General features: G+C 52.5%; 1 protein-coding gene across 2 annotated transcripts in view; it reads left to right on the top strand.

Annotated features, from left to right (window-relative positions):
• The first annotated feature begins 2,589 nt into the window (after positions 1-2,589).
• LOC134969741 (mixed lineage kinase domain-like protein) overlaps positions 2,590-27,020 on the top strand; it is a 53,855-nt gene continuing 29,424 nt past the window's right edge. The window contains exons 1-3 of one of the 2 annotated variants that reach the window (XM_063945890.1): positions 2,590-2,930; positions 21,542-22,007; positions 22,843-22,911. In XM_063945890.1, the coding sequence (XP_063801960.1) occupies positions 2,697-2,930; positions 21,542-22,007; positions 22,843-22,911 (769 nt within the window). In that variant the 5' untranslated portion in view covers positions 2,590-2,696. Of the gene's footprint in view, positions 2,931-21,515; positions 22,008-22,842; positions 22,912-27,020 lie in introns of both variants that reach the window. The other variant, XM_063945891.1, reaches the window with a different exon arrangement.

Raw genomic sequence — 27,020 nt, 5'->3', positions numbered from 1 at the left:
GATGATGTAGGCAATTTTTGTACGGTCACTGGGAAAATTGCCAGGTTGTAGCTCAAACTGAATCTCACACTGGTTGAGAAATCCCCTGCAGAATCTTGGAGATCCGTCAAATTTTGCTGGCGTTGGAAGATGAAGACGTGGAGCAGAAACGGGTAAGGTGGGTGGGGTTATAGTTGGAGTCACTGTGGTTGACGCCCCAGATGCGCCTGATCCACGGAGAGTTGTCTGAATCCCATCCAGCCGAGTAGAGAGATCCTGGAGACAGCGGATGATGTGGCCCTGTGCAGCCTCCTGATGTTCAAGTCGGGCTGCCAGTTCTTGCATCGGCCTGGCCGCTTGATCCTGGTCTCCGGCTGGATTCATTTGGTCAGTGCTTACTGTCACAACTGAGGGCCTGAGCTGACGGAAGGCAGCCTCAGTTGTAGGGGCTGAGATGTACCAGAACCTGGGAGGTTGTATCAGACCCCTGGACATGTAAGTAACATGAAGAGAAACCGCCCGAAGGCGTGACCACGACAACTTGAGTAAAAGTCAATGATATTTATTTATGACAAACTCCATGCATCACAGTAGCAGTAAAAAGTAACATAAAAATCAGCAGAGAAATAATAATACAGTTCCTGGGTGCTACAGGGTGGCAGGGGCCACAGAGCTCTGGTGGTATGAGACAGTTCTTATTATCTGCAAGTTGGAAAGTCCTTACCAGGCTCAACTGTAGCAATGAGGAAAGCCCAGGGTCGTACCAGCTGGTGTTCCAGGGAAAGCTGGACTGCTGTAGGTAAAATGCTGCTGTGGGTACTGGTTAGAACCAGACAGGTGTAGGCACGGAGTGGATACTGGCTGGAACCAGTTAAATAATAAATAAAGCTTGAGAGCGATGCAATGTAGATGAAATGTAGAATTTGAGAGCGGAGAAATAATAATACCGGTGGAGAGTGGTAAACTGCAGAAAGGACACCGGCCCTTTAAGAGAAGCTGTACACTGCTGGAAGCTGAGCTGGAAGCAGGTGATGTTGTAGCTGGAAACAGGTGAGTCCAGAATGGATCGGAGAGTCAGGCTACACCGCAGATGGAATGCTGGTGCGGGTCTCTATAGCAGAAGTCTGGAGACAGGAGCTGGAACCTGGAAGACATTCACAGAAGAGAGACAAACTGGAACTAGGTTTGACAACCAAAGCACTGACGCCTTCCTTGCTCAGGCACAACCTATTTATACCTGCAGCAAGGAAGGCATTGGCTAGACAATTATGCAAATTAATAAAACTGACAACGGATTGGTAGGAATGATCAGCTGACAGAATCCAAGATGGCTGCGCCCATGCAGACACTTGGAGGGAAGTTTGGATTGTAATCCATGTGGTCTGGAAAACAGTAATGGCGGCGCCGGCCACCGGAGACAGGAGACGCCAGGCTGACAGATGCACATCCGACCACGCGGACACAGCGGAGGCCGCGGCTGACGTAATCGCCACTCTGAATGCAGAAGCTCAGGGACGGCGGCGGAGGCCGCGGGAGACGCCATGCCAGATGTATAAGGCGTTACTGTGACTGCGTCCAGAGAGACAGGAGAGGATGCGGGAATGTGCACATCAGGATAACAGATGGGATCCGGTCCTGGAGCGCTGAGCCAGCCTTAGGAGGCATCTGATAGGTAAGAAATGGCGTCCAGATACCCGGATCGTGACATATATCGGCACACCACTGCGCCAAAGCATCTACATTGTGACACGCTGTTGGGTGAGGGAGTACTGTAGGTGTGCTATAAAGGTATGCTGGTGTCTATTTTATTGTGATGACTGACTTGAGTGCCGTCCACTTTGTATGTGTATCTATATTGCTACTTGGAAAGGCACCTGAGCACGCTACTACTGTTCAACATGAGTGCCGGATAGCTACATATGAAGGGTGTGTGTGTATACAGTATGTAGGGGGGGGCACCAACATTTATCATGCCTCCGGGCGACTGGGGCGAACTTACGCCACTGCTCATACCCCTTATCCTATGACCTGAAAATCTTGTTATCTAAAATTTAGCATAGCTACGATCAACTCGGAATGACCCCCAACGTCTTGAGAACGTGTGGTGCTCTTTGTTACCTGTACTCTATTTCTGTTATTTATTTACTGTAATGCTAAGTTCTGTCTCCCTGTACTGTCCTTTGTACAACGCTGCAAAACACTTGTGGTGCCTTATAAATAAAATGTAATAATAATAATAATAATTTACAAGTGCCGGCACTGCACCCGGGTGTAGTGTGAACAGCGCCTATACGAAATAACCCGGATAAGCGCCACGGTGGAAGTATGGCTCTCCCATCTCAGGTCAGACCTGGGAATGCAGTCTCACCACCTGATCTGCAGCTGCAATACTGCAATGACTACAAAGGATATAACCCAAGGCAGAGCCTCTGACGTATGAGGAAACCCCCTGAATTCCATGCAGCACAAATTCCCCTCTCCCCAACCCTGTATGTATCTGTCTGTGACTGGAAGCTAATTACATGTCCTCTGCTTCTGTGTAGCGTAAACATAAAGCGAAAGCGCCTCCTTCCCTGACACATATGCAGTCACACAGTAAGGGAGAAAGCCCTGTAGATCACACACACACACACACACACACACACACACACACACACACACACACACACACACACACACACACACACACACACACACACACAGTAGGGGGAGGGGCCATGCAGATCACACACAGTAGGGGGAGGGGCCATGCAGATCACACACAGCTGTCACACAAGTACAGTAAGTTTAGGCTCAGTTATGGGTGGAAGTTCCTGGTAGGAAGCAGGGAGGGAGCTCCATGTGCTGCTGGAGGCAGAGAGGAAGAAGAGAACAGGAGTCACACTTGGAAATATCTGAATTCACGAGAGAAGTGGTTTATATTCCGCAACAAAGTGACAATCTGCAGTAAGGTGAGTTCACCACATACTCTTCACTGATGTAGGGTGATATCCAGTGATGTATACACACGGCTGTTATCCAGGTAACATCCCTAGAGACTAGCCTGCAAGGGTAAGCTACAGACAGAGCCACCTAAATGCTGAGCCTGAATTCTCCCCTAATGGGGGTCATTCCGAATTGATCGCTCGCTAGCTAGTTTTAGCAGCCGTGCAAATGCTATGCCGCCTCCCACTGGTAGTGTATTTTAGCTTAGCAGAAGTGCGAACGGTTGTATCGCAGAGCGCCTGCAAAAAGTTTTTGTGTAGTTTCAGAGTAGCTCAAAACCTACTCAGCGCTTGCGATCACTTCAGACTGTTCAGCTCCGGATTTGACGTCACAAACCCGCCCAGCGTTCGCCCAGCCACGCCTGCGTTTTTCCTGGCACGCCTGCGTTTTTCCGCACACTCCCTGAAAACGGTCAGTTGCCACCCAGAAACGCCCACTTCATGTCAATCACTCTGCGGCAACCAGAGCGACTAAAACGCATCGCTAGACCCTGTGCAAAACTACATCGTTCGTTGTGCCCGTACGTCGCGCGTGCGCATTGCGCCGCATACACATGCGCAGAACTGACTTTTTTTGCCTGATCACTGCGCTGCAAACAAATTCAGCTAGCGATCAACTCAGAATGACCCCCAATGTGCGGTGCCTGCCCAATTATCCCAGGTGACCCCTAATGTGCCCAATTATCCCAGGTGACCCCTAATGTGCCCAATTATCCCAGGTGACCCTCCCTAATGTGCTCAATTATCCCAGGAAACCCTCCCTAATGTGCCCAATTATCCCAGGTGACCCCTAATGTGCCCAATTATCCCAGGTGACCCCTAATGTGCCCAATTATCCCAGGTAACCCCTAATGTGCTCAATTATCCCAGGTGACCCCGAATGTGCTCAATTACCCCAGGTAACCCCTAATGTGCTCAATTATCCCAGGTGACCCCTAATGTGCTCAATTACCCCAGGTGACCCCTAATGTGCTCAATTACCCCAGGTAACCCTCCCTAATGTGCCCAATTATCCCAGGTGACCCCTAATGTGACCAATTATCCCTGGTAACACCTAATGTGCTCAATTATCCCAGGTGACCCCTAATGTGCCCAATTATCCCAGGTGACCTCTAATGTGCCCAATTATCCCAGGTGACCCCTAATGTACCCAATTATCCAAAGTGACCCCTAATGTGCCCAATTATCCCAGGTAACCCTCCCTAATGCGCTCAATTATCCCAGGTGACCCCTAATGTGCTCAATTACTCCAGGTAACCCCTAATGTGCCCAATTATCCCAGGTAACCCCTAATGTGCTCAATTCCACCAGGTAACCCCTAATGTGCTCAATTACCCCAGGTAGCTCTCCCTTATTTGCCCAATTATCCCAGATAGCCTTCCCTAATGTGCTCAATTACCCCAGGTAAACCCTAATGTGCTCAATTACCCCAGGTAGCTCTCCCTAATTTGCCCAATTATCCCAGGTAGCCCTCCCTGATGTGTTCAATTATCCCAGGTAGCCCTCCCTAATGTGTTCAATTATCCCAGGTAGCCCTGCCTAATATGCTCAATTATCCCAGGTGACCCCTAATGTACTCAATTACACCAGGTAACCCCTAATGTTCCCAATTATCCCAGGTAACCCTCCCTAATGTGCTCAATTACCCCAGGTAACACCTAAAGTGCCCAATTACCTCAGGTAGCTCTCCCTAATTTGCCCAGTTATCCCAGATAGCCCTCCCTAATGTGCCCAATTATCCCAGGTGACCCCTAATGTGCCCAATTATCCCAGGTGACCCCTCCCGAATAATAGTTCAGAAAACTTGATTACAAACTATTTTTGCTAAAGGCAGAAAGCAGACTATGGGGGTAATTCTGAGTTGATCGCAGCAGCAAGTTTGTTAGCAATTGGGCAAAACCATGTGCACTGTAGGTGTGGTAGATATAACTTTTCCACAGAGAGTTAGATTTGGGTGGGTATTTTTGTTTCTGTGCAGGGTATGCTGTTTAAACAGCACGTTCATAAAAGTTAGATACAGTGTTTCTGTTTACACTTGCAAGAGGTGAAAACCTCCGGTTTTTATACTGCTATATATATATATATATATATATATATATATATATATATATGTACTGTTTGTCTCATATACTTTGTTCTGTGTCATTAACTGTTTTATAAAATATTTTTCTTTATAAAAAAGGTCAAGCTTCATTGAGTCAATCATTCTCCCTGCTAGACTGCACTTAATTAATTAATCAATTAATTAATTCCAAGTGATTTTTGGTGCGCAGAGCATTTCTTCCTTCTTTGCACTTCAATTAGTTGTTCAGCCTAACCAGCTGTTTTGCTCAGCAGCCCTAAAGGTCACGATTTTTACTGATCACCATCTGGTAAATCATTACCATACATTGCATTTCAGCGCCAGATATATATACAGTTTGAGATTTATCTCTAGCTGTATCAGAGCCGGCCCTAACCAATATGATGCCCTAGGCAAGATTTTGGTTGGTGCCCCCTAGCACCACCGCTAGTTCCGCCTCTGACCCTGCACCACTTTCCCAGCACCATCACCCCCCACCCATAGCAGTCCTTTTTTTTGTTTTCCTACCTCCTGTAATTTAAATAAGAACAGTGTGCACATTTGGCCTTACACATATGCCGCACATTATTAGTGCCCTTATACACATAATGACACACATAGTGCCCCTTACACATATGTTACACATTATTAATGCCCTTATACACATAATGACACACATAGTGCCCCTTACACATATGTTACACATTATTAATGCCCTTATACACATAATGACACATGTAGTTCCCAGCGTGAGTCAACTGGCAGCTCTGCTAACGTCGGGTGCCTATTTTTTAATGAAAATGCATCTTATTTGCATTGCTATGTGGCTAGGATACACAAGCAGCTTCTGCTGATTAAAATGATATATGGCATGCCTATATACTGTGTGCGACTGTGGCTGTATCTGCATACGAAATGCTACACACAGAATATAGGCATGCCGCATATCATTTTAATCAGCAGAAGCTGCTGATGCCCCTAGGCATACCAGATGCCCTAGGCAATTGCCTAGTTTGCCTATACCTAGGGCCGGCTCTGAGCTGTATGTACATATAATTTTTCACGCTGTGCAGGGTAAATACTGGCTGCTTTATTTTTACACTGCAATTTAGATTTCAGTTTGAACACACCCCACCCAAATCTAACTCTCTCTGCACATGTTATATCTGCCCCCCCTGCAGTGCACATGGGCCCTCATTCCGAGTTGTTCGCTCGCTAGCTGCTTTTAGCAGCTTTGCACACGCTAAGCCGCCGCCTACTGGGAGTGAATCTTAGCATAGTAGAATTGCGAACTAAAGATTCGCAGAATTGCGAAAAGAAACTTCTTTGCAGTTTCTGAGTAGCTCGAGACTTACTCTGCCACTGCAATCAGTTCAGTCAGTTTCGTTCCTGGTTTGACGTCTCAAACACACCCAGCGTTCGCCCAGACACTCCCCCGTTTCTCCAGCCACTCCCGCGTTTTTCACAGAAACGGCAGCGTTTTTTCGCACACACCCATAAAACGGCCAGTTTCCGCCCAGAAACACCCACTTCCTGTCAATCACACTCCGATCACCAGAACAAAGAAATTTCTTCATAAAGCCGTGAGTTAAAATACCAAACTTATTAGCAAATTTACTTGGCGCAAACGCACTGCGAACATTGCGCATGCGCATTAGCGACTAATCGCTCCGTTGCGGAAAAAAAATAACGAGCGAACAACTCGGAATGAGGGCCATGGTTTTGCCCAATTGCTAACAAACTTGCTGCTGCGATCAACTCAGAATTATCCCCTATATGTCCTTTCTGGGGCACACTTTAAATACATTATTAAAGTGTAAGTTTTATTATTATACACTTAAAAAGGCAAAAAATAGGATTTTAATTACCTACCGGTAAATCCTTTTCTCGTAGTCCGTAGAGGATACTGGGAATCCATTTAGTACCATGGGGTATAGACGGGTCCACTAGGAGCTATGGGCACTTTAAGAATTTGATAGTGTGGGCTGGCTCCTCCCTCTATGCCCCTCCTACCAGACTCAGTCTAGGAAACTGTGCCCGAGGAGAAGGACATACTTTGAGAGAAGGATAGATAAGGATAGGGGTGAGATTCCGAACCAGCACACACAACAAGAGGAAAGCCGTGCTAACCAAACTTAAACAGGAACAGCAACGGCTGAACCAACAATACTTAACCAAGTAACAGTGCAGGAAGAACGAAGCACTGGGCGGGCGCCCAGTATCCTCTATGGACCACGAGAAAAGGATTTACCGGTAGGTAATTAAAATCCTATTTTCTCTTACGTCCGAGGGGATACTGGGGTTCCATTTAGTACCATGGGGAAGTACCAAGGCTCCCAAACCGGGTGGGAGAGTGCGGAGGTTCCTGCAGAACTGATTGACCAAACTGAAGGTCCTCAGAGGCCAAAGTATCGAACTTGTAAAACTTAGCAAACGTGTTCAAACCTGACCAAGTAGCTGCTCATCAGAGCTGTAAAGCCGAGACACCCCGGGCAGCCGCCCAAGAAGTACCCACCAACCTAGTAGAGTGGGCCTGTACAGATTTTGGAACCGGAAAGCCTGCCGTGGAATAAGCATACCAGATAGTGAGCCTGATCCAGCGTACAATGGACTGCTTTGAAGCAGGACACCCAATTTTATTGGCATCATAGAGAACAAACAGCGAGTCGGATTTCCTGTGATGAGCTGTTCTCTTCACATACACCTTCAAAGCCCTCACAACATCCAAAGACTTTGAAGTAGCAGAGGTGTCTGTAACAACCAGAATCACAATAGGTTGGTTGATGTGAAAAGCGGACACCACCAGAGGAAGAAATTTCTGACGAGTTCTGAGTACAGCTCTGTCCTCATGGAAAATTAAGTAAGGGCTCTTGTGAAACAATGCCCCTAGCTCCAACACACGTCTTGCTGAAGCCAAGGCCAACGGTCTTCCATGTAAGGTATTTTACATCCACCTCCTGTAATGGTTCAAACCAGTCCGATTGGAGGAACTGCAGCACCAAACTAAGATCCCAAGGTGCCGTGGGAGGCACAAAAGGAGGTTGGATGTACAGAACACCTTTCAAGAACGTCTGGACCTCAGGGAGAGAAGCCGATTGTTTCTGAAAGAAAATCGACAAGGCCGAAATCTGGACTTTTATGGAGCCTAGATGTAGGCCCACATCCACTCCCGACTGCAGAAAAAGCAGGAGACGTCCCAGATGAAATTCCACTGCAGAATATTGTTTGCTCTCACACCAAGAGACATATTTCTTCAAGTGACATATTTCTTCCAGATACGGTGATAATATTTAGACGTTACCCCCTTCCTGGCTTGGATCATAGTCGGGATGACCTTTTTAGGGATCCCACTCCTGGCTAGAATCAGCCGTTCAACTTCCATACCGTTAAACGTAGCCATGGTAAATATTGATAGACGAACAGGCCCCTTTTGCAGAAGATCCTCGAGAAGAGGTAGAGGCCACGGATCTTCGAGCAGCATCTCGAGAAGATCCGCATACCAGGCCCTTCATGGCCAGCCGCATACCAGGCCCTTCGTGGCCAGTCCAGAGCAATGAGGATTGCTTGAACCTTTTCCCTTTTTATTCTTTTTAGAATTCTTGGGATCAGAGGAAGTGGAGGAAACACGTACAACAGCTGGTAGACCCACAGAGTTGTAAGAGCATCTACCGCCACTGCTTGTGGGTCCCTCGACCTGGAACAATACCGCTTGAGCTTCTTGTTGAGTCGAGAGGCCATCATGTCGATTTGTGGATACCCCCACCGATGTGTCAACCACCAGAACACCTCCGGGTGAAGGCCCCACTCCCCCAGGTGTAGGTCGTGTCTGCTGAGGAAGTCCGCTTCCCAGTTGTCTACTCCCGGAGTGAAGACCACCGACAACGCCACAGCGTGTTTTTCCGCCCAGAGGAGAATTCTTGACACCTCTGACATTGCTGCTGTGCTTTTCGTTCTTCCCTATGGGTTTATGTACGTTACCGCCGTCACATTGTCCGACTGGACTTGAATGGCCTGATTCCGAAGTAGAGATGAGGCCTGCAGAAAGGCGTTGTAGATAGCCCTGAGCTCCAGAATGTTTATTGGAAGGACGACTTCCTGACTTGACCATCTTCCCTGAAACTGCACCCCAACCTCTGAGGCTTGCATCTGTGGTTAGCAGAATCCAATTCTGAATCCCAACCTCCGACCCTCAACGAGGTGAGAAGTCTGTAGCCCCCACAGAAGGGAGATCCTGGCTCTTCGTGACAGATGGATCCTCTGGTGCATGTGAAGATGTGATCTGGACCATTTGTCCAATAGATCTAGTTGGAAGGGCCTCGCATGAAACCTTCCATACTGAAGCGCCTCGTAACAGGCCACCATTTTACCCAGAAGGCGAATGCACAAATGCACCGAAATCCGGGTTGGCTTCAGGACAGCCCGAACCATCGACTGGATTACCATTGCCTTTTCCAAGTACTAGACTTCTTAGTCTTGCTCCCACCTGCCCGATTTCCAGGCTGGGAGGTCCACCGTCATACCGAGGATTTTGAGGAAGCAGAACCAGGTTTCTGTTCCTGGGAACCTGTGGGTGCAGGTTTTCGGGATTTCCCCCGACCACCTCTAAAGAAAGTGGAGGGAGATTTGGACTTTTTAACTTTAGCGGTCCGAAAGGACTACATTGCAGACGTAGGATATGATTTCCTAGTTGGTGGTGTTGACCACTTTACTGTGGCTTTAGAAATCCATACACAAGAATTAGTGGGTCTTAAAGCTACGCCATTTGCTGTGTATAATGATTTGAGGGTAGTCTCAATCTTGCGGTCGGCCGGCTCTTTTAAAGCGGTGGACCCAGGGATAGGTAAAATCACTTTCTTAGACAACCTAGATACAGAAACGTCTACCACCGGCGGGTTTTCCCACTTTTTCCTATCCTCCTCAGGGAAAGGAAAAGCAATGAGAACCCTTTTAGGGATCTGGAACTTTTTCTCTGGGTTTTTCCAGGATTTTTCAAACAATGCGTTTAGTTCCTTGGACGCAGGGAAGGTAAGGGGGGGACTTCTTACTGTCAGTAAAGTAAGCCTCCTCCACCTGCTCAGGTACCTTCTCAGAAGTATGTAAAATGTCCTTAATGGCCTCAATCATGAGTTGCACCCCCTTAGCAAGGGATGCCTCTCCCCCCAGTATATCCCCTTTACCGTCTCCCGTATCAGAGTCGGTATCCGTGTCGGCTTGCATTATTTGGGCAAGAGCACACTTTTTAGGGTATATACCAGGGGTCTTGGATGAGGTAGTGGGAGCAGAATATGACAAAACCTCTACAGATCTTTTCAAAACCTGTGTTTCAGTCTCATTATGAGCTATCCTAGATTAAATCTGGGATATCATCCCCTTAATAGAAGCCAACTATGGAGGTTCGGATTCAGAAGGCTGAGACAGTATATTGCATTCCTGAGTGCATGGAATAGACTCCTCTGGAGAAGACACACATACACATACACATACACACACACACACACACACACACACACGAAAATGTCAGACACAGTTTCCCACAAAGTACCTTCAGAGAGACACAGAGTATAAGGAGCCAGCACACACAGCGCCCCAGTAGGCAGTTATTATGATAAATGCCTGGCGCTGACTGAGTAACCTTAATAGACTAAACAGTTAATAACACTCTCCCCCCCTTTCTACAACACCCTGGTACCGCAGAGGATAACTGGAGTTAAGTAGCGCTCCCTGTCAGCGTCTCTATATTGTGATCTGCAGGGGGGAAATGGCACTGGTGAGTGCTGGATCCGCTCTGAGGAGAAGCCCCGCCCCCTGTAATGGCGCATCTTCCCGCACTTATTAAATTATACTGGCCTGAAGTTTTCTTGCTGCTAACAGTCGAATTAGCCCCTGTTAGCATATGTGACCAGTGTTAGGGTATTGCGCTGGCCCAGGCTGCCCCTCTTAGCGCCGCATCACATGTACCTCTGAGCCCTCCGGAGCGCAGCTTCTCAGTGCTGCGCTCCCACCCTTATGCAGCCATTCCCGCCGGTGCCTCGCTTACCGGGGCACCGGCGTCATACTCACCACCGCATCTTCTGGCTGTTGGGGTGGCGGCAGTGCTACGGGAGCGAGCGGTCGCCTCGGGGGCTTGCAATCAACACCCTCAGGAGCTCAGTGTCCTGTCAGCAGAGATAGTAGCAATTAACCTCTGGGGTTGGATCCTACTCCCACCCTAAGTCCCACGAAGCAGGCAGGCTGTTACCAGCAGCCTCCCTGTACCTAACTCTTTAAAAAAAACAATAAAACCAAAAGAGCTCCCCTAGCTGTGACCGGCTCCACCGGGCACATTTTCTAAACTGAATCTGGTAGGAGGGGCATAGAGGGAGGAGCCAGCCCACACTATTAAACTCTTAAAGTGCCCATGGCTCCCAAGGGACCCATCTATACCCCATGGTACTAATGTGGACCCCAGCATCCTCTAGGACGTAAGAGAAAGTATGAAGTCAGCACACAGCGCCCTTACCGCTAATGCCAAGCTTAGCTGGGTCGCAGACTAAGTACCCAGATTGGGGACTTAGTACACTAATAACCGCTTCCCCCCTTGCTATGACCCCCTGGTACTTCTGAGGTAATCTGGAATCTCTCCGGAGGAGCTGCGCGTTCCTGTCAGTCAGTGTCTGTATCAGCTGCAGAGGGAAAATGGCGCTGGTGAGCTTCTGATCCGCTCATAGTGAAGCCCCGCCCCTTCAATGGCGCGTGGTCTTCCCGCTTTTTTATACTGGCTGAGGTAATTTTGTGCCTAAAATGGAGTCAGCCTCCTTTTAAGTCTGTAATGCCAGTCTGGGTACTGTGTGCACATATAGTGTACTGAGACTCAGTTCGCCCCCTCAGAAGCTGTGTGTCTGCACTGTGTACTGAGTCTGGAGACCCAGCCGCCCCATGTAGAAAACGTGCGTCTCCGTACCCTGATGCCGCCATAATGGCCGGCGACCCGCTAACCGGGACACCGGCTTAGTACTTACCACTCTTCTTTCTTCTGGCTCTGTTAGGGGTGGCGGCGTGCTGCGGGAATGTACGCTCGCCATGGTGGGGCTTGCGAATAGTTCCCTCAGGAGCTAGTGTCCTCTCAGCGGAGAACGGGACCATTAACCCTTCAAGAGGTTGGGCCATTCTTCCCCCTAAATCCCACGAAGCAGGCAGGCTGCTGCCATCCAGTCCTGCCTGAAAATAACAAACATATAAAATAAATGCAGAAAACTCTTCAGGAGCTTCCAGAGACGTGACCGACTCCTCCGGTAGGAGGGGCATAGTGGAAGGAGCCAGCGCACACTCTCAAATTCTTAAAGTGCCCAAGGCTCCTAGTGGACCCGTCTATACCCCATGGTACTAAATGGATTCCCAGTATCCCCTAGGACGTAAGAGAAATATAACTCACTATCGTATATTTTTCAGTGTGTGGCAATTGATAAATTAGTGAGCATAGTGATGGTGAATTACAATGCCTTTCCCTGATACACCAGTAATCCAGCCAATTACCTTATTAAATGTAAGAATGGAGAAAATATAACCGGTTTTCCTTGTTAAATGTAATCAATAATATAAATTGTGTTAATATAAGAGAAAAACCTCAGGCTTTTCCTTTATAGTGATACAATTTATATTATAACTAGGCGATTCATCGCGCCCTACGGGCGCTCTTCACGCCGTCGTTAGGGGCTTCGCCCCGTTAACCTCTGCACGGCTTTGCCGCGGGTGGGGGAGGGGGCAGTTAGCCGGGGTGGTGCGGTTGGGGGTGGGTGGGTGTGAGGGTGCTATGGTTGCAGGGGCGGGTGGGGGTGGTGCTGCAGGTAGGGGAGAAGTGGGGGTGCGGGAGCAGGGGTGCTGTGCGTAGTGGAGGGTCAGGGTGCCATGGGTGTTGGGAGCAGGGGGGACGTGGGTTTGGGAGGGCTGTGGGAGAAGCTGGTGTGGGAGTGCCGTGGGTAGGGGAGGGGGGGGGGGGGTTCTGGGCGTGGGGGCGTTGTGCCATGGGTGGGGGACAGGTGTGGGGGGGCAGTGGTGGTGCGGATGGGGGGTGGAAGGTGGCTGCGGGGGTTCTGAGGGTTGGGGGTGTGGCGTGGGTGGGGGAGGGGGTGCAGGAGCAGGGGTGTGGCGGATGGGAGAGGGGTGGGTGCAGGAGGGGCAGATGCGGTGGTGGTGCGGGTGGAGTGGAGGATGCAGGGGTGTAGCGGGGGGAGAGGTGGGTATGGGGGTGGAGTAGGGGGGTGCCACGGGTGGGGGAGGGGGCGGTTTGCTGGTGTGGTGGGTTTGAGGGTGCCACGGTTGCAGGGGCGGGTGCTACAGGTAGGGGAGGGGGGGTTCACTACGGCTGGCCGGCGGTCGGGCTCCCGGCGACCAGCATCCCGACGCCGGGAGCCCGACCGCCGGCTTACCGACAGCTTGGCGAGCGCAAATGAGCCCCTTGCGGGCTCGCTGCGCTCGCCACGCTACGGGCACGGTGGCGCGCTACGCGCGCCACACTATTTTATTCTCCCTCTATGGGGGTCGTGGACCCCCACGAGGGAAAATAATTGTCGGTATTCCGGCTGTCGGGCTCCCGGCGCCGGTATACTGAGCGCCGGGAGCCCGACCGCCGGCAAACAGAAGACCACCCGGGGAGGGGTGGGGGTGCGGGAGCAGGGGTGCTGTGCGTAGGAGAGGGGCGGGGGTGCCATGGGTGGGGGGTTGGGAGCAGGGGTGATGTGGGTGTGGGAGAAGCTGGTGTGGGAGTGCCGTGGATGGGGGAGAGGGGGTGCTGGGGGTGGGGGCGTGGTGCCATGGGTGGGGGCTGGAGCAGTGGTGGTACAGTTGGGTCGTGGGAGGCAGCTGCTGGGGTTCCGTGGGTTGGGGGGGGGGGGGGGGTGCAGGAGGGGCAGATGCGGTGGTGGTGCGGGTTGGGTGAAGGGTGCAGCTGGGGGGAGAGGTGGGTATGGGGGAGGGGTGCTGCAGGTGTGGGAGCTATGGGTGGGGGCGGGAGTGCCGCGGGTGGGAGCGGATGTGGGGGATGCGTTGGGTGCCGCAGGGGGTGGCAGCGGGTGTTGGTGCTGTGGGTGGGGGAGGGGGCAGAGTGCCAGGGGTGGTGCGGGTGTTGGTGCTGCGTGTGGGGGAGGGGGTGGAGTTCCACGGGTGGTGGGTGGATGCGGTGGGTTCCGCGGGTGTTGGTGCTGCGGGTGGGGGAGAGGGTGGGTATGGGGGAGGGGCAGGGTTGCAGCGGGTGGGGGAGGGGCAAGGGGTGCTGCAGGTGTGGGAGCTACGGGTGGGAGTGCCGCGGGTGGGAGCGGATGTGGGGGATGCGGTGGGTGCCGCAGGGGGGGGGGGCAGTGGGTGTTGGTGCTGTGGGTGGGGGAGGGGGCAGAGTGCCACGGGTGTTGGTGCTGTGGGTGGGGGAGGGGGAGTGCCACAGGTGGTGGGTGCAGCGGGTGTTGGTGCTGCGGGTGGGGGAGAGGGTGGGAGTGCCGCGGGTGGGGGGCGAATGCGGTTGGTTGCCGCGGGTGTTGGTGCTACGGGTTGGGGGAGGGGGCGGGAGTTCCGTGGGTGGGTGGGTGGCGCGGGTGTTTGTGCTCTGGGTGGGGGAGGGGACGGGAGTGCCGCGGGTGGTGCGGGTGTTGGTGCTGCGGGTGGGGGAGGGGGGGGGAGTGCCACGGGTGGTGGGTGGATGCGGTGGGTGCCGCGGGTGTTGGTGCTGCGGGTGGGGGAGAGGGTGGGAGTGCCGCGGGTGGGGGGCGAATGCGGTTGGTTGCTGCGGGTGTTGGTGCTACGGGTTGGGGGAGGGGGCGGGAGTTCTGCGGGTGGGTGGCGCGGGTGTTTGTGCTCTGGGTGGGGACGGGAGTGCCGCGGGTGGTGCGGGTGTTGGTGCAGCGGGTGGGGGAGGGGGGGAGTGCCACGGGTGGTGGGTGGATGCCGCGGGTGTTGGTGCTGCGGGTGGGGGAGGGGGGGAGTGCCACGGGTTGTGGGTGGATGCGGTGGGTGCCGCGGGTGTTGGTGCTGCGGGTGGGGGAGAGGGTTTGAGTGCCGCGGGTGGGGGGCGAATGCGGTTGGTTGCCGCGGGTGTTGGTGCTACGGGTTGGGGGAGTGGGCGGGAGTTCTGCGGGTGGGTGGCGCGGGTGTTTGTGCTCTGGGTGGGGGAGGGGACGGGAGTGCCGCGGGTGGTGCGCGTGTTGGTGCAGCGGGTGGGGGAGGGGGGGAGTGCCACGGGTGGTGGGTGGATGCGGTGGGTGCCGCGGGTGTTGGTGCTGCGGGTGGGTGAGGGGGTGGAGTGCCACGGGTGGTGGGTGGATGCGGTGGGTGCTGCGGGTAGGTGGCGCGGGTGTTGGTGATGCGGGTGGGGGAGAGGGTGGGAGTGCAGCGGGTGGGGTGCGAATGCGGTTGGTTACCGCGGGTGTTGGTGCTACGGGTGGGGGAGGGGGCGGGAGTTCTGCGGGTGGGTGGCGCGGGTGTTTGTGCTCTGGGTGGGGGAGGGGACGGGAGTGCCGCGGGTGGTGTGGGTGTTGGTGCAGCGGGTGGGGGAGGGGGGGGAGTGCCACGGGTGGTGGGTGGATACGGTGGGTGCCACGGGTGTTGGTGCTGCGGGTGGGGGAGGGGGGGGAGTGCCACGGGTGGTGGGTGGATGCGGTGGGCGCCGCGGGTGTTGGTGCTGCGGGTGGGGGAGAGGGTGGGAGTGCCGCGGGTGCGGTGCGAATGCGGTTGATTGCCGCGGGTGTTGGTGCTACGGGTTGGGGGAGGGGGCGGGAGTTCCGCGGGTGGGTGGCGCGGTTGTGTGTGCTCTGGGTGGGGGAGGGGACGGGAGTGCCGCGGGTGGTGCAGCGGGTGGGGGAGGGGGGGGAGTGCCACGGGTGGTGGGTGGATGCGGTGGGTGCAGCGGGTGTTGGTGCTGCGGGTGGGGGAGGGGGTGGAGTGCCACGGGTGGTGGGTGGATGCGGTGGGTGCTGCGGGTAGGTGGCGCGGGTGTTGGTGCTGCAGGTGGGGGAGAGGGTGGGAGTGCAGCGGGTGGGGGGTGAATGCGGTTGGTTACCGCGGGTGTTGGTGCTACGGGTGGGGGAGGGGACGGGAGTTCCGCGGGTGGGTTGCGTGGGTGTTTGTGCTCTGCGTGGGGGAGGGGACGGGAGTGCCGCGGGTGGAGACGGTGGGTGTTTGTGCTACGGGTGGGGGAGGGGGCAGGAGCAGTGGCGCCACAACGTGGGTGCGGGGAGTGCGGCCCGCACCCGGGTGTTACCCTCTGAGGGGTGACACCAAAGTGCCGGCTCCTGTCACAGCGCAGAAGCCAGCACTGCAGATTCAGCAGTGTCCCCCGAACCACAACGTGCCGAAAAAGGGGGGTCGGGACGCGAAGCCACGCCCCCTTCCGCGAAGCCACGCCCCCTTTTCGTCCGCTACCGCAGCGGGTGTTAGAAAAGTGAAGACTCTGGGCGGGAGTGCTGCGGATGTTGGTGCTGCGGGAGGGGGAGGGGACGGGAGTGCCGCGGGAGGGGGGCAGATGCGTGTGGTTGCCGCGGGCGGGCGGACGAGTCACTGTTCAGCATGTCTCCCTGACTAAGTGGCAGCCGCAAGACTGTGAGGCGGGTAATGTGAGTTCCGCTCACAGTCAGCGGCTGCGGTGTCACCACTCACCAGGGGCAGTACGGGGAGAAGGGAGACAGGGGACTGGGCGGAGAGAGGGAGGGGACTGTTCCTGGCCAGATCTGTGCCTGTGCCTGTGACTCCGCCCAGCGTTACGGCCAGCACAGAGTCACAGACTTGGGCAAATATATAGGAGATGCACATTTACTGACTTTTGTTGTGAACCACAAATGTAGGGGGCATGGTAACGCAGCGAACTGTCATCAGTCCCCAGCCCACTACCCGAGGGAGGGTCCCTGCTGTCACAGAGCCAGGAAGAACTGTCTGCAATCTCTGGGACAGCCCGGGAGAGTAGGTAACGCTGTAATATACACATCCTGCACTACAGAGCCTAACACTAACCACAAGCAGCCAGGCGGTCTAGTCCAGGATAAATACATTGGCCCTCATTCCGAGTTGTTCGCTCGGTATTTTTCATCGCATCGCAATGAAAATCCGCTTAGTACGCATGCGCAATGTTCGCACTGCGACTGCGCCAAGTAACTTTGCTATGTAGAAAGTAATTTTACTCACGGCTTTTTCATCGCTCCGGCGATCGTAATGTGATTGACAGGAAATGGGTGTTACTGGGCGGAAACACGGCGTTTCAGGGGCGTGTGGCTGAAAACGCTACCGTTTCCGGAAAAAACGCAGGAGTGGCCGGAGAAACGGTGGGAGTGCCTGGGCGAACGCTGGGTGTGTTTGTGACGTCAACCAGGAACGACAAGCACTGAACTGATCGCACAGGCAGAGTAAGTCTGAAGCTACTCTGAAACTGCTAAGTAGTTAGTAATCGCAATATTGCGAATACATCGGTCGCAATTTTAAGAAGCTAAGATTCACTCCCAGTAGGCGGCGGCTTAGCGTGTGTAACTCTGCTAAATTCGCCTTGCGACCGATCAACTCGGAATGAGGGCCTTTATGTGTACATCTAGGTCAGACTCCTGACCGTCACTTACAAAGCACTTATTCACCATCCCTCCTAAACATTCACTCTTCTCTCCTTCCTTCTCCTACGCACCTCCCCAGTTCACCCTCAAATTCATCCGCTTAGTATGTAAACCTTCCCAGGCAGGGTCCTCCATTCTCAGATTTATCCTTAGTTCTGTCCAGCTCTGCTTATAACTTGGGGGTCATTCCGAGTTGATCGCTGGCTGGCTAGTTTTAGCAGCCGTGCAAACGCTATGCCGCCGCCCACTGGGGAGTGTATTTTAGCTTAGCAGAAGTGCGAACACATGTGCAGCCGAGCTCTGCAAAAACAGTCTGTGCAGATTCTGATTAGCTCTGAACCTACTCATCGCTTGCGATCACTTCAGCCTATTCGTGTCGGGATTTGACGTCATACACCAGCCCAGCGAACACCCAGCCACGCCTGCGTTTTTTTCAGACACGCCTGCGTTTTTGCAAACACTCTCTGAAAACGGGATCCGGATTGAAAGTCGACAGTAACTAGGTCGACAATGTCTAGGTCGACCACTATTGGTCGACAGTAACTAGGTCGACAGGGTCAAAAGGTCGACAGGGTCAAAAGGTCGACATGTTCTAGGTCGACAGGCCAAAAGGTCGACATGAGTTTTTCACAATTTTTTTCTTTTTTTGAACCTTTTCATACTTAACGATCCACGTGGACTACGATTGGAACGGTAATCTGTGCCGAGCGAAGCGCCAGCGGAGCGAAGGCACCATGCCCGAAGCATGGCGAGCGAAGCGAGCCATGCGAGGGGACGCGGTGCACTAATTGGGGTTCCCGGTCACTCTACGAAGAAAACGACACCAAAATAACATTAAAAACTCATGTCGACCTTTTGACCTGTCGACCTAGAACATGTCGACCTTTTGACCCTGTCGACCTTTTGACCCTGTCGACCTAGTTACTGTCGACCAATAGTGGTCGACCTAGACATTGTCGACCTAGTTACTGTCGACTTTCAATACCACACCCCTCAAAACAGTCAGTTGACACCCAGAAACGCCCCCTTCCTGTCAATCTTCTTGCGGCTGCCAGTGCGAAGGAAAACTTTGCTAGAACCTGAGCACAACCACAAAGAGCTTTGTACCCGTACGTCGCGCGTGCGCATTGCGGGGCATACGCATGTGCAGAAATGCCGTTTTTTCACCTGATCGCTGTGAAAATCGGCCGCGAGCGATCAACTTGGAATGACCCCCCTTGTGTCCTTGTCAGCAGGGTACTTGTCTTCTGAACTGTCTTCCCTCCCCGTGGCCCGGCAAGATACAGCAAGTTCCCCAGCCTTTGCCCCCTGTCCGATCAGGTCGGAATGACCCCCCATGTGTTCTCAAACACTTGTATTACATTTTGATTTCTGCACATGCAAATGCACTTTCCTGCACTGACGTCACCTAGTAGGTGTCATCGATGTCCCACTGGCTGTATGGGTAACTTTCAGCTGTCGGCACAGCCATAGCACCTAAATCATGGAGGCAGTATGCGTGAGGAAAGAGAGTATGCAGCAATTAGCTAATCCCCTACCCACCATCCACCATAAATACCCCTCTTACAATCCCTTTGTAGAATACTGCAGGTGCACAACATCACCCCTTTACACGGGTGTAGTATGGTTTGCCGGCGGTCTTGCTCCCGGCAACCAACATAGCAGCGCCGGAATCCCGTCCGCCGGCATACCGACAGCTGGGCGAGCGCAAATGAGAGTCTTGCGGGCTCGCTGTGCTTGCCACGCTGCGGGCACGGTGGTGCGCTACGTGCGCCACGCTATCTAATCTCCCTCCAGGGGGGTCGTGGACCCCCAAGAGGGAGAAAAAATGTCGGTATGCCGGCGGTCGGGATTCCGGCGCCGGTATGGTGGTCGCCGGGATGTTGGCCGCCGGCAACCTGAAGACCACCCCTTTACACATAGCTTTTGGCTCAGAGCCTTAGCTGGGTCTTGTAGCTCCACCTGGGTCTCCGCTATGTGTGAACAGACCCTGCTCTGTACCAGGGTTATTCCCGGGTCGCCTCATTACTCAGGTAACAATGATCTGGTTCACGCCTAAAAGGATCTGATTGGAGGGCACAGTAGCGCTTGCAGATGATATCATCTCCAATTGTCCACTGTAATCCGGAAGATCTGTCACTGGATACAATCCGGGAATAACCCGGGTCCGTCATCCATGTCTGAAGGAGGGTAAGTACAGAAACCCCGGCTTCCACCTGTGCTCAGTGTCTAGGGTCCAAGCCGAGTTAAAGCAGGGGGTTTATGTCTGAAAGGGGTATAAATAATGATTTCTATGTCATATAATCGGAGGAAAAACACAGACGCTGGAAAAGCATTAGCAAGGCAATACATTGATCAGATGAAGGTGGGAAACACCATATATTGGTACCTAAGAGGTTTATAATCTGCCATGAGGTGGTGATCAACCCTAAACCCCCCTCATACCAAGTGTTATACTTATTGTACAATGGATGAATTCCAGCACAACAGCACTGGGGGTGGTAATCAGGCTTGGATTGGCCCGCAGGGGTACAGGGGAAACCACCGGTGAGCCCTACTGCCTGGGGCCCCACCTCCTGCTCTAAGGACCAGGTTCCAGACTGTGCACTTGAATTATACATTATACATATGTTACCTTATACTGGACTATGGTGTATTTTCTACAGTGCATTGCTGTTATTAATCTGATACATTATCATGCATGCAGCAGCTGAATTTACTGCATCTGAATGGGCCCAGACGTTGCACTCTCTAATGGTTACTCAAACCAATGAGGTGGCAGACCCCACCCCCTCTGCAGACTGGCCACACCCCTAACACAGGCCCCTACCACTGCATTCCCCCGGGGGGCCCTAAATGCCCCAGTCCAACACTGGTGGTAATCATTACATACCTCCCACCTGACCCCCGATTTTCGCGGGACAGTCCCGTTTTTTGGGGACTGTCCCACCTGCAGGTCGCAGTGTCTCGCGGTGTGGGGGGGGGGCAGTTGGGAGGCTCTGTCTCTCGCTGCCCTACTTAGCAGAGCAGCGGTGAATAGACGAAGCGTCTATTCAGTGGAGACAGGAGGAGAGGGGGCATGCCAGCGGCTCACAGAGCGCTGGGCATGCCCCCTCAGTGACGAAAACGGGGCGTGGCTTGCGATCGTGGGTCCTCCGCGAAGCCACGCCCCTTTTACACAGACCACGCCCCTTTTTGGGACCGTGCGCGGCTTCGCCACTCATGTGTCCCTCCTTGGGCCAGGACAAAGGGGGTAATTCCAAGTTGATCGCAGCAGGATTTTTGTTAGCAATTGGGCAAAACCATGTGAAATGCAGGGGAGGCAGATATAACGTGCAGAGAGAGTTACATTTGGGTGGGGTGTGTTCAATCTGCAATCTAATTTGCAGTGTAAAAATAAAGCAGCCAGTATTTACCCTGCACAGAAACAAAATAACCCACCCAAATCTTACCCTCTCTACACATGTTATATCTGCCTCCCCTGCAGTGCACATGGTTTTGCCCAATTGCTATCAAAAATCCTGCTGCGATCAACTTGGAATTACCCCCAAAGTTGGGAGGTATGTCATTGTAGCACCTGGGACCTTCTCTCCAGTAACCGAGCACGGCCCAGTGTGTGCAGAATCCTGCGTAGGCCGTCATGCGGTGCGGTGTGCACTGATCACGAGCTACGAGGACTATTACTGACAGTTGCCTTCTGGCAGACACATCCAACAAGCCATCACTGTGTATTTACTTTCTATGTGAGAGTAAACTGGCATCTCGTTATCTCATTATTACCCCCCCCCCCCCCCCCACCCCAACCCCCCCCACACACACACACACACACACAACAGGGAAATATTTGCAGGGCCATGTTAAAGCCAATAAAACAAAGGGGAAATTTGGGGCAGCAGTGCAGTAACCAGACACATTTCCCATCTGCCCCTGTAGCTGATGTTGCCCGGTGTTTCTCTCAGATAACCCCTAGGAGCATGGAGGTGTTGAAAAGCATCTTTACCACGGCAGTATTAATCTACAATCAGTGTGACAAAGCCGAGACCAACAAGAAGCGCTGCTCCCGCCTGAAGATGAGGATAGAACTGCTCTTGGCCCCTGCGGAGAAGCTGAGCAATGACCCAGAACAATCCCGAGAACTGGAAGCTTCCTTGTCAGACCTGCTGCTTAATCTGCAGAACGCGGAACGCTGGGTGAACAAGTACTCCAGGCGAGGGTGGTGGAGACGGCTTCTGCAGGCCAGCAGCATACAGGGAAAGTTTGATCACATCAATGAGCGGCTGAACGATACAGCGCAGGCGTTACAGATCCTGCTCAACGTGGAGCTCAGAGCAGAGTTCCTCAAACTCTTCAGCGATGAAAGCTTGAAGCGAAAGAATCGAAAAGATTTTGAGGAGGACTTGAAAAAGATGATGCCATTAATAGAAAGTAAGTCAGTAAACGGCTCAAAAACATTTCTATCTATATCTGTATCCATGGATCTGTCCTGTGCACACGGTATATTTCTCTTGTGAAGCGCCTTGTGGCCCCTACTCTCCTGTCTGCGCTGCGCCAAGAACACTTCTCCTAACGCCTCCCTGGGGCCGCTGCAAAGCTGTTTATATGCACCTGCCAAAAGGCACACGCATAACCAATGGCCCAATGGTTGTAGCCATTCTGTGGGATGATTCGCTGTTCTGCCTATCTCTAAAAATCTGTAACCTCAATGAGGCATGAGGAAGGCAGTGCCTCATATCATAGTGATGTCACTAATTCCTAGTGTAGCAATAGGCTACGCTCTAATGGGAATTAGTAGAGCCCACAATCGTGCTGCCTTCACTGTTCGCAGCTCATAAACTCATTAAATTAATTTAATTATAATTTTAAAATATAATGTAACTTAGCAAATTATTTTATTACTAAATGTTTCTATTTGTGACTGCGTAGCTCGACCTCAGTTTCCTTCCCAGCGGACTGCAGTATTCTCGCGCTGATGTCACGTTAGTGTCTGCGCCTTTAGGAAGCGTTTGGATAACATATAAGATCCTTCGCAGTGGAAAAATATTTGACACCTTTATAGACTGTTATTCAATATTGATATATGACACAGAAATGGCAGTACCTGCCTGTAGAAGATGCATTTAATAAGTGCGCAATATTAATCTTCATCTTGCCTCAAATTCCACTGACTTTTCTAATATTACCTACAGACTGTCATGGGTGAGGATATTATATTGTTATAAGCTGAAGTCCATACAAAAAACTGACCAGTTATCATACGCAGGTGATATGAAGTCTGTAAGTGACAGCATGGATTCCGTAGCTGCTGATGTACGGAAGATCAAAGAAATGTGTAAGTATCACTGACTACGGTATTATTCCTGTAATGTAACACTGAGAACAGACCAGGCCGCGATCAGCAGAACACTCAGGTACAGGACGGTAATGTTACCTATACCCCCAGTAACACTGAGAACAGACCAGGCCGCGATCAGGAGAACACTCGGGTTCAGAGTGGTAATGTTACCTATACCCCCAGTAACACTGAGAACAGACCAGGCCGCGATCAGCAGAACACTCGGGGTGCAGGACGGTAATGTTACCTATACCCCCAGTAACGCTGAGAACAGACCAGGCCGCGATCAGCAGAACACTCGGGTGCAGGACGGTAATGTTACCTATATCCCCAGTAACACTGAGAACAGACCAGGCCGCGATCAGCAGAACACTCGTGTACAGGACGGTAATGTTACCTATATCCCCAGTAACACTGAGAACAGACCAGGCCGCGATCAGCAGAACACTCGTGTACAGGACGGTAATGTTACCTATATCCCCAGTAACACTGAGAACAGACCAGGCCGCGATCAGCAGAACACTCGGGTGCAGGATGGTAATGTTACCTATACCCCCAGTAACGCTGAGAACAGACCAGGCCGCGATCAGCAGAAAACTCGGGTTCACAGTGGTAATGTTACCTATACCCCCAGTAACACTGAGAACAGACCAGGCCGCGATTAGCAGAACACTCGGGTGCAGGACGGTAATGTTACCTATACCCCCAGTAACGTTGAGAACAGACCAGGCCGCAATCAGCAGAACACTCGGGTGCAGGACGGTAATGTTACCTATACCCCCAGTAAAACTGAGAACAGACCAGGCCGTGATCAGCAGAACACTCGGGTACAGGGCGGTAATGTTACCTATACCCCCAGTAACACTGAGAACAGACCAGGCCGCAATCAGCAGAACACTCGGGTGCAGGACGGTAATGTTACCTAAACCCACAGTAACACTGAGAACAGACCAGGCCGTGATCAGCAGAACACTCGGGTGCAGGACGGTAATGTTACCTATACCCCCAGTAACGTTGAGAACAGACCAGGCCGCAATCAGCAGAACACTCGGGTGCAGGACGGTAATGTTACCTATACCCCCAGTAACGTTGAGAACAGACCAGGCCGCAATCAGCAGAACATTCAGGTGCAAGATGGTAATGTTACCTATACCCCCAGTAAAACTGAGAACAGACCAGGCCGTGATCAGCAGAACACTCGGGTACAGGGCGGTAATGTTACCTATACCCCCAGTAACACTGAGAACAGACCAGGCCGCAATCAGCAGAACACTCGGGTGCAGGACGGTAATGTTACCTATACCCCCAGTAACACTGATAACAGACCAGGCCGCAGTCAGCAGAACACTCAGGTACAGGACGGTAATGTTACCTATACCCCCAGTAACGCTGAGAACAGACCAGGCCGCGATCAGCAGAAAACTCGGGTTCAGAGTGGTAATGTTACCTAAATCCCCAGTAACACTGAGAACAGACCAGGCCGCGATTAGCAGAACACTCGGGTGCAGGACGGTAATGTTACCTATATCCCCAGTAACACTGAGAACAGATCAGGCCGCGATCAGCAGAACACTCGGGTACAGGACGGTAATGTTACCTATATCCCCAGTAACGCTGTGAACAGACCAGGCCGCGATCAGCAGAACACTCGGGTACAGGACGGTAACGTTACCTATATACCAGTAACACTGAGAACAGACCAGACCGCGATCAGCAGAACACTCGGGTGCAGGACGGTAATGTTACCTATACCCCCAGTAACACTGAGAACAGATCAGGCCGCGATCAGCAGAAAACTCGGGTGCAGGACGGTAATGTTACCTATATCCCCAGTAACACTGAGAACAGACCAGGCCGCGATCAGCAGAACACTCGGGTACAGGACGGTAATGTTACCTATATCCCCAGTAACACTGAGAACAGACCAGGCCGCGATCAGCAGAACACTCGGGTACAGGACGGTAACGTTACCTATATACCAGTAACACTGAGAACAGACCAGGCTGCGATCAGCAGAACACTCGGGTGCAGGACGGTAATGTTACCTATATCCCCAGTAACACTGAGAACAGACCAGACCGTGATCAGCAGAACACTCGGGTGCAGGACGGTAATGTTACCTATATCCCCAGTAACACTGAGAACAGACCAGGCCACGATCAGCAGAACACTCGGGTACAGGACGGTAATGTTACCTATATCCCCAGTAACACTGAGAACAGACCAGGCCGCGATCAGCAGAACACTCTGTTGCAGGGCAGTAATATTACCTATATCCCCAGTAACACTGAGAACAGACCAGGCCGCGATCAGAAGAACACTCGGGTGCAGGATGGTAATGTTACCTATACCCCCAGTAACGCTGAGAACAGACCAGGCCGCGATCAACAGAACAATCGGGTGCAGGATGGTAATGTTACCTATACCCCCAGTAACACTGAGAACAGACCAGGCCGCGATCAGCAGAACACTCGGGTGCAGGACGGTAATGTTACCTATATACCAGTAACACTGAGAACAGACCAGGCCGTGATCAGCAGAACACTCGGGTGCAGGACGGTAATGTTACCTATACCCCCAGTAACACTGAGAACAGACCAGGCCGTGATCAGCAGAACACTTGGGTGCAGGATGGTAATGTTACCTATATCCCCAGTAACGCTGAGAACAGACCAGGCCGCGATCAGCAGAACACTCGGGTGCAGGACGGTAATGTTACCTATACCCCAGTAACACTGAGAACAGACCAGGCCGCAATCAGCATAACACTCGGGTGCAGGACGGTAATGTTACCTATATCCCCAGTAACACTGAGAACAGACCAGGCCGCGATCAGCAGAACACTCGGGTGCAGGACGGTAATGTTACCTATACCCCCAGTAACACTGAGAACAGACCAGGCCGTGATCAGCAGAACACTCGGGTACAGGACGGTAATGTTACCTATACCCCCAGTAACATTGAGAACAGACCAGGCCGCGATCAGCAGAACACTCGGGTACAGGATGGTAATGTTACCTATATCCCCAGTAACACTGAGAACAGACCAGGCCGTGATCAGCAGAACACTCGGGTACAGGACGGTAATGTTACTTATACCCCCAGTAACACTGAGAACAGACCAGGCCGCGATCAGCAGAAAACTCGGGTACAGGGCAGTAATGCTACCTATACCCCCAGTAACACTGAGAACAGACGAGGCCGCGATCAGGAGCACACTCGGGTGCAGGACGGTAATGTTACCTATACCCCCAGTAACACTGAGAACAGACCAGGCCGCGATCAGCAGAACACTCGGGTGCAGGACGGTAATGTTACCTATATCCCCAGTAACACTGAGAACAGACCAGGCCGCGATCAGCAGAACACTCGGGTACAGGACGGTAATGTTACCTATACCCACAGTAACACTGAGAACAGACCAGGCCACGATCAGCAGAACACTCGGGTACAGGACGGTAATGTTACCTAAACCCCCAGTAACACTGAGAACAGACCGGGCCGCGATCAGAAGAACACTCGGGTGCAGGGCGGTAATGTTACCTATATCCCCAGTAACGCTGAGAATAGACCAGGCCGTGATCAGCAGAACCCTCAGGTGCAGGATGGTAATGTTACCTATATCCCCAGTAACACTGAGAACAGATCAGGCCGCGATCAGCATAACACTCGGGTGCAGGACGGTAATGTTACCTATATCCCCAGTAACACTGAGAACAGACCAGGCCGCGATCAACAGAACACTCGGGTGCAGGACGGTAATGTTACCTATATCCCCAGTAACACTGAGAACAGACCAGGCCGCGATCAGCAGAACACTCGGGTGCAGGACGGTAATGTTACCTATACCCCCAGTAACACTGAGAACAGACCAGGCCGCGATCAGCAGAACACTCGGGTACAGGACGGTAATGTTACCTATACCCCCAGTAACACTGAGAACAGACCAGGCCGCGATCAGGAGAACACTCGGGTACAGGACGGTAATGTTACCTATATCCCCAGTAACACTGAGAACAGACCAGGCCGTGATCAGCAGAACACTCGGGTACAGGACGGTAATGTTACCTATACCCCCAGTAACACTGAGAACAGACCAGCCTGCG

The sequence above is a fragment of the Pseudophryne corroboree genome, chromosome 11 (genome assembly GCF_028390025.1).
Source record: "Pseudophryne corroboree isolate aPseCor3 chromosome 11, aPseCor3.hap2, whole genome shotgun sequence".
NCBI lineage: Eukaryota > Metazoa > Chordata > Amphibia > Anura > Myobatrachidae > Pseudophryne > Pseudophryne corroboree.
The sequence above is the reverse complement of the archived record's forward strand: the minus strand, read 5'-3'. Positions and strand labels throughout refer to the sequence as shown.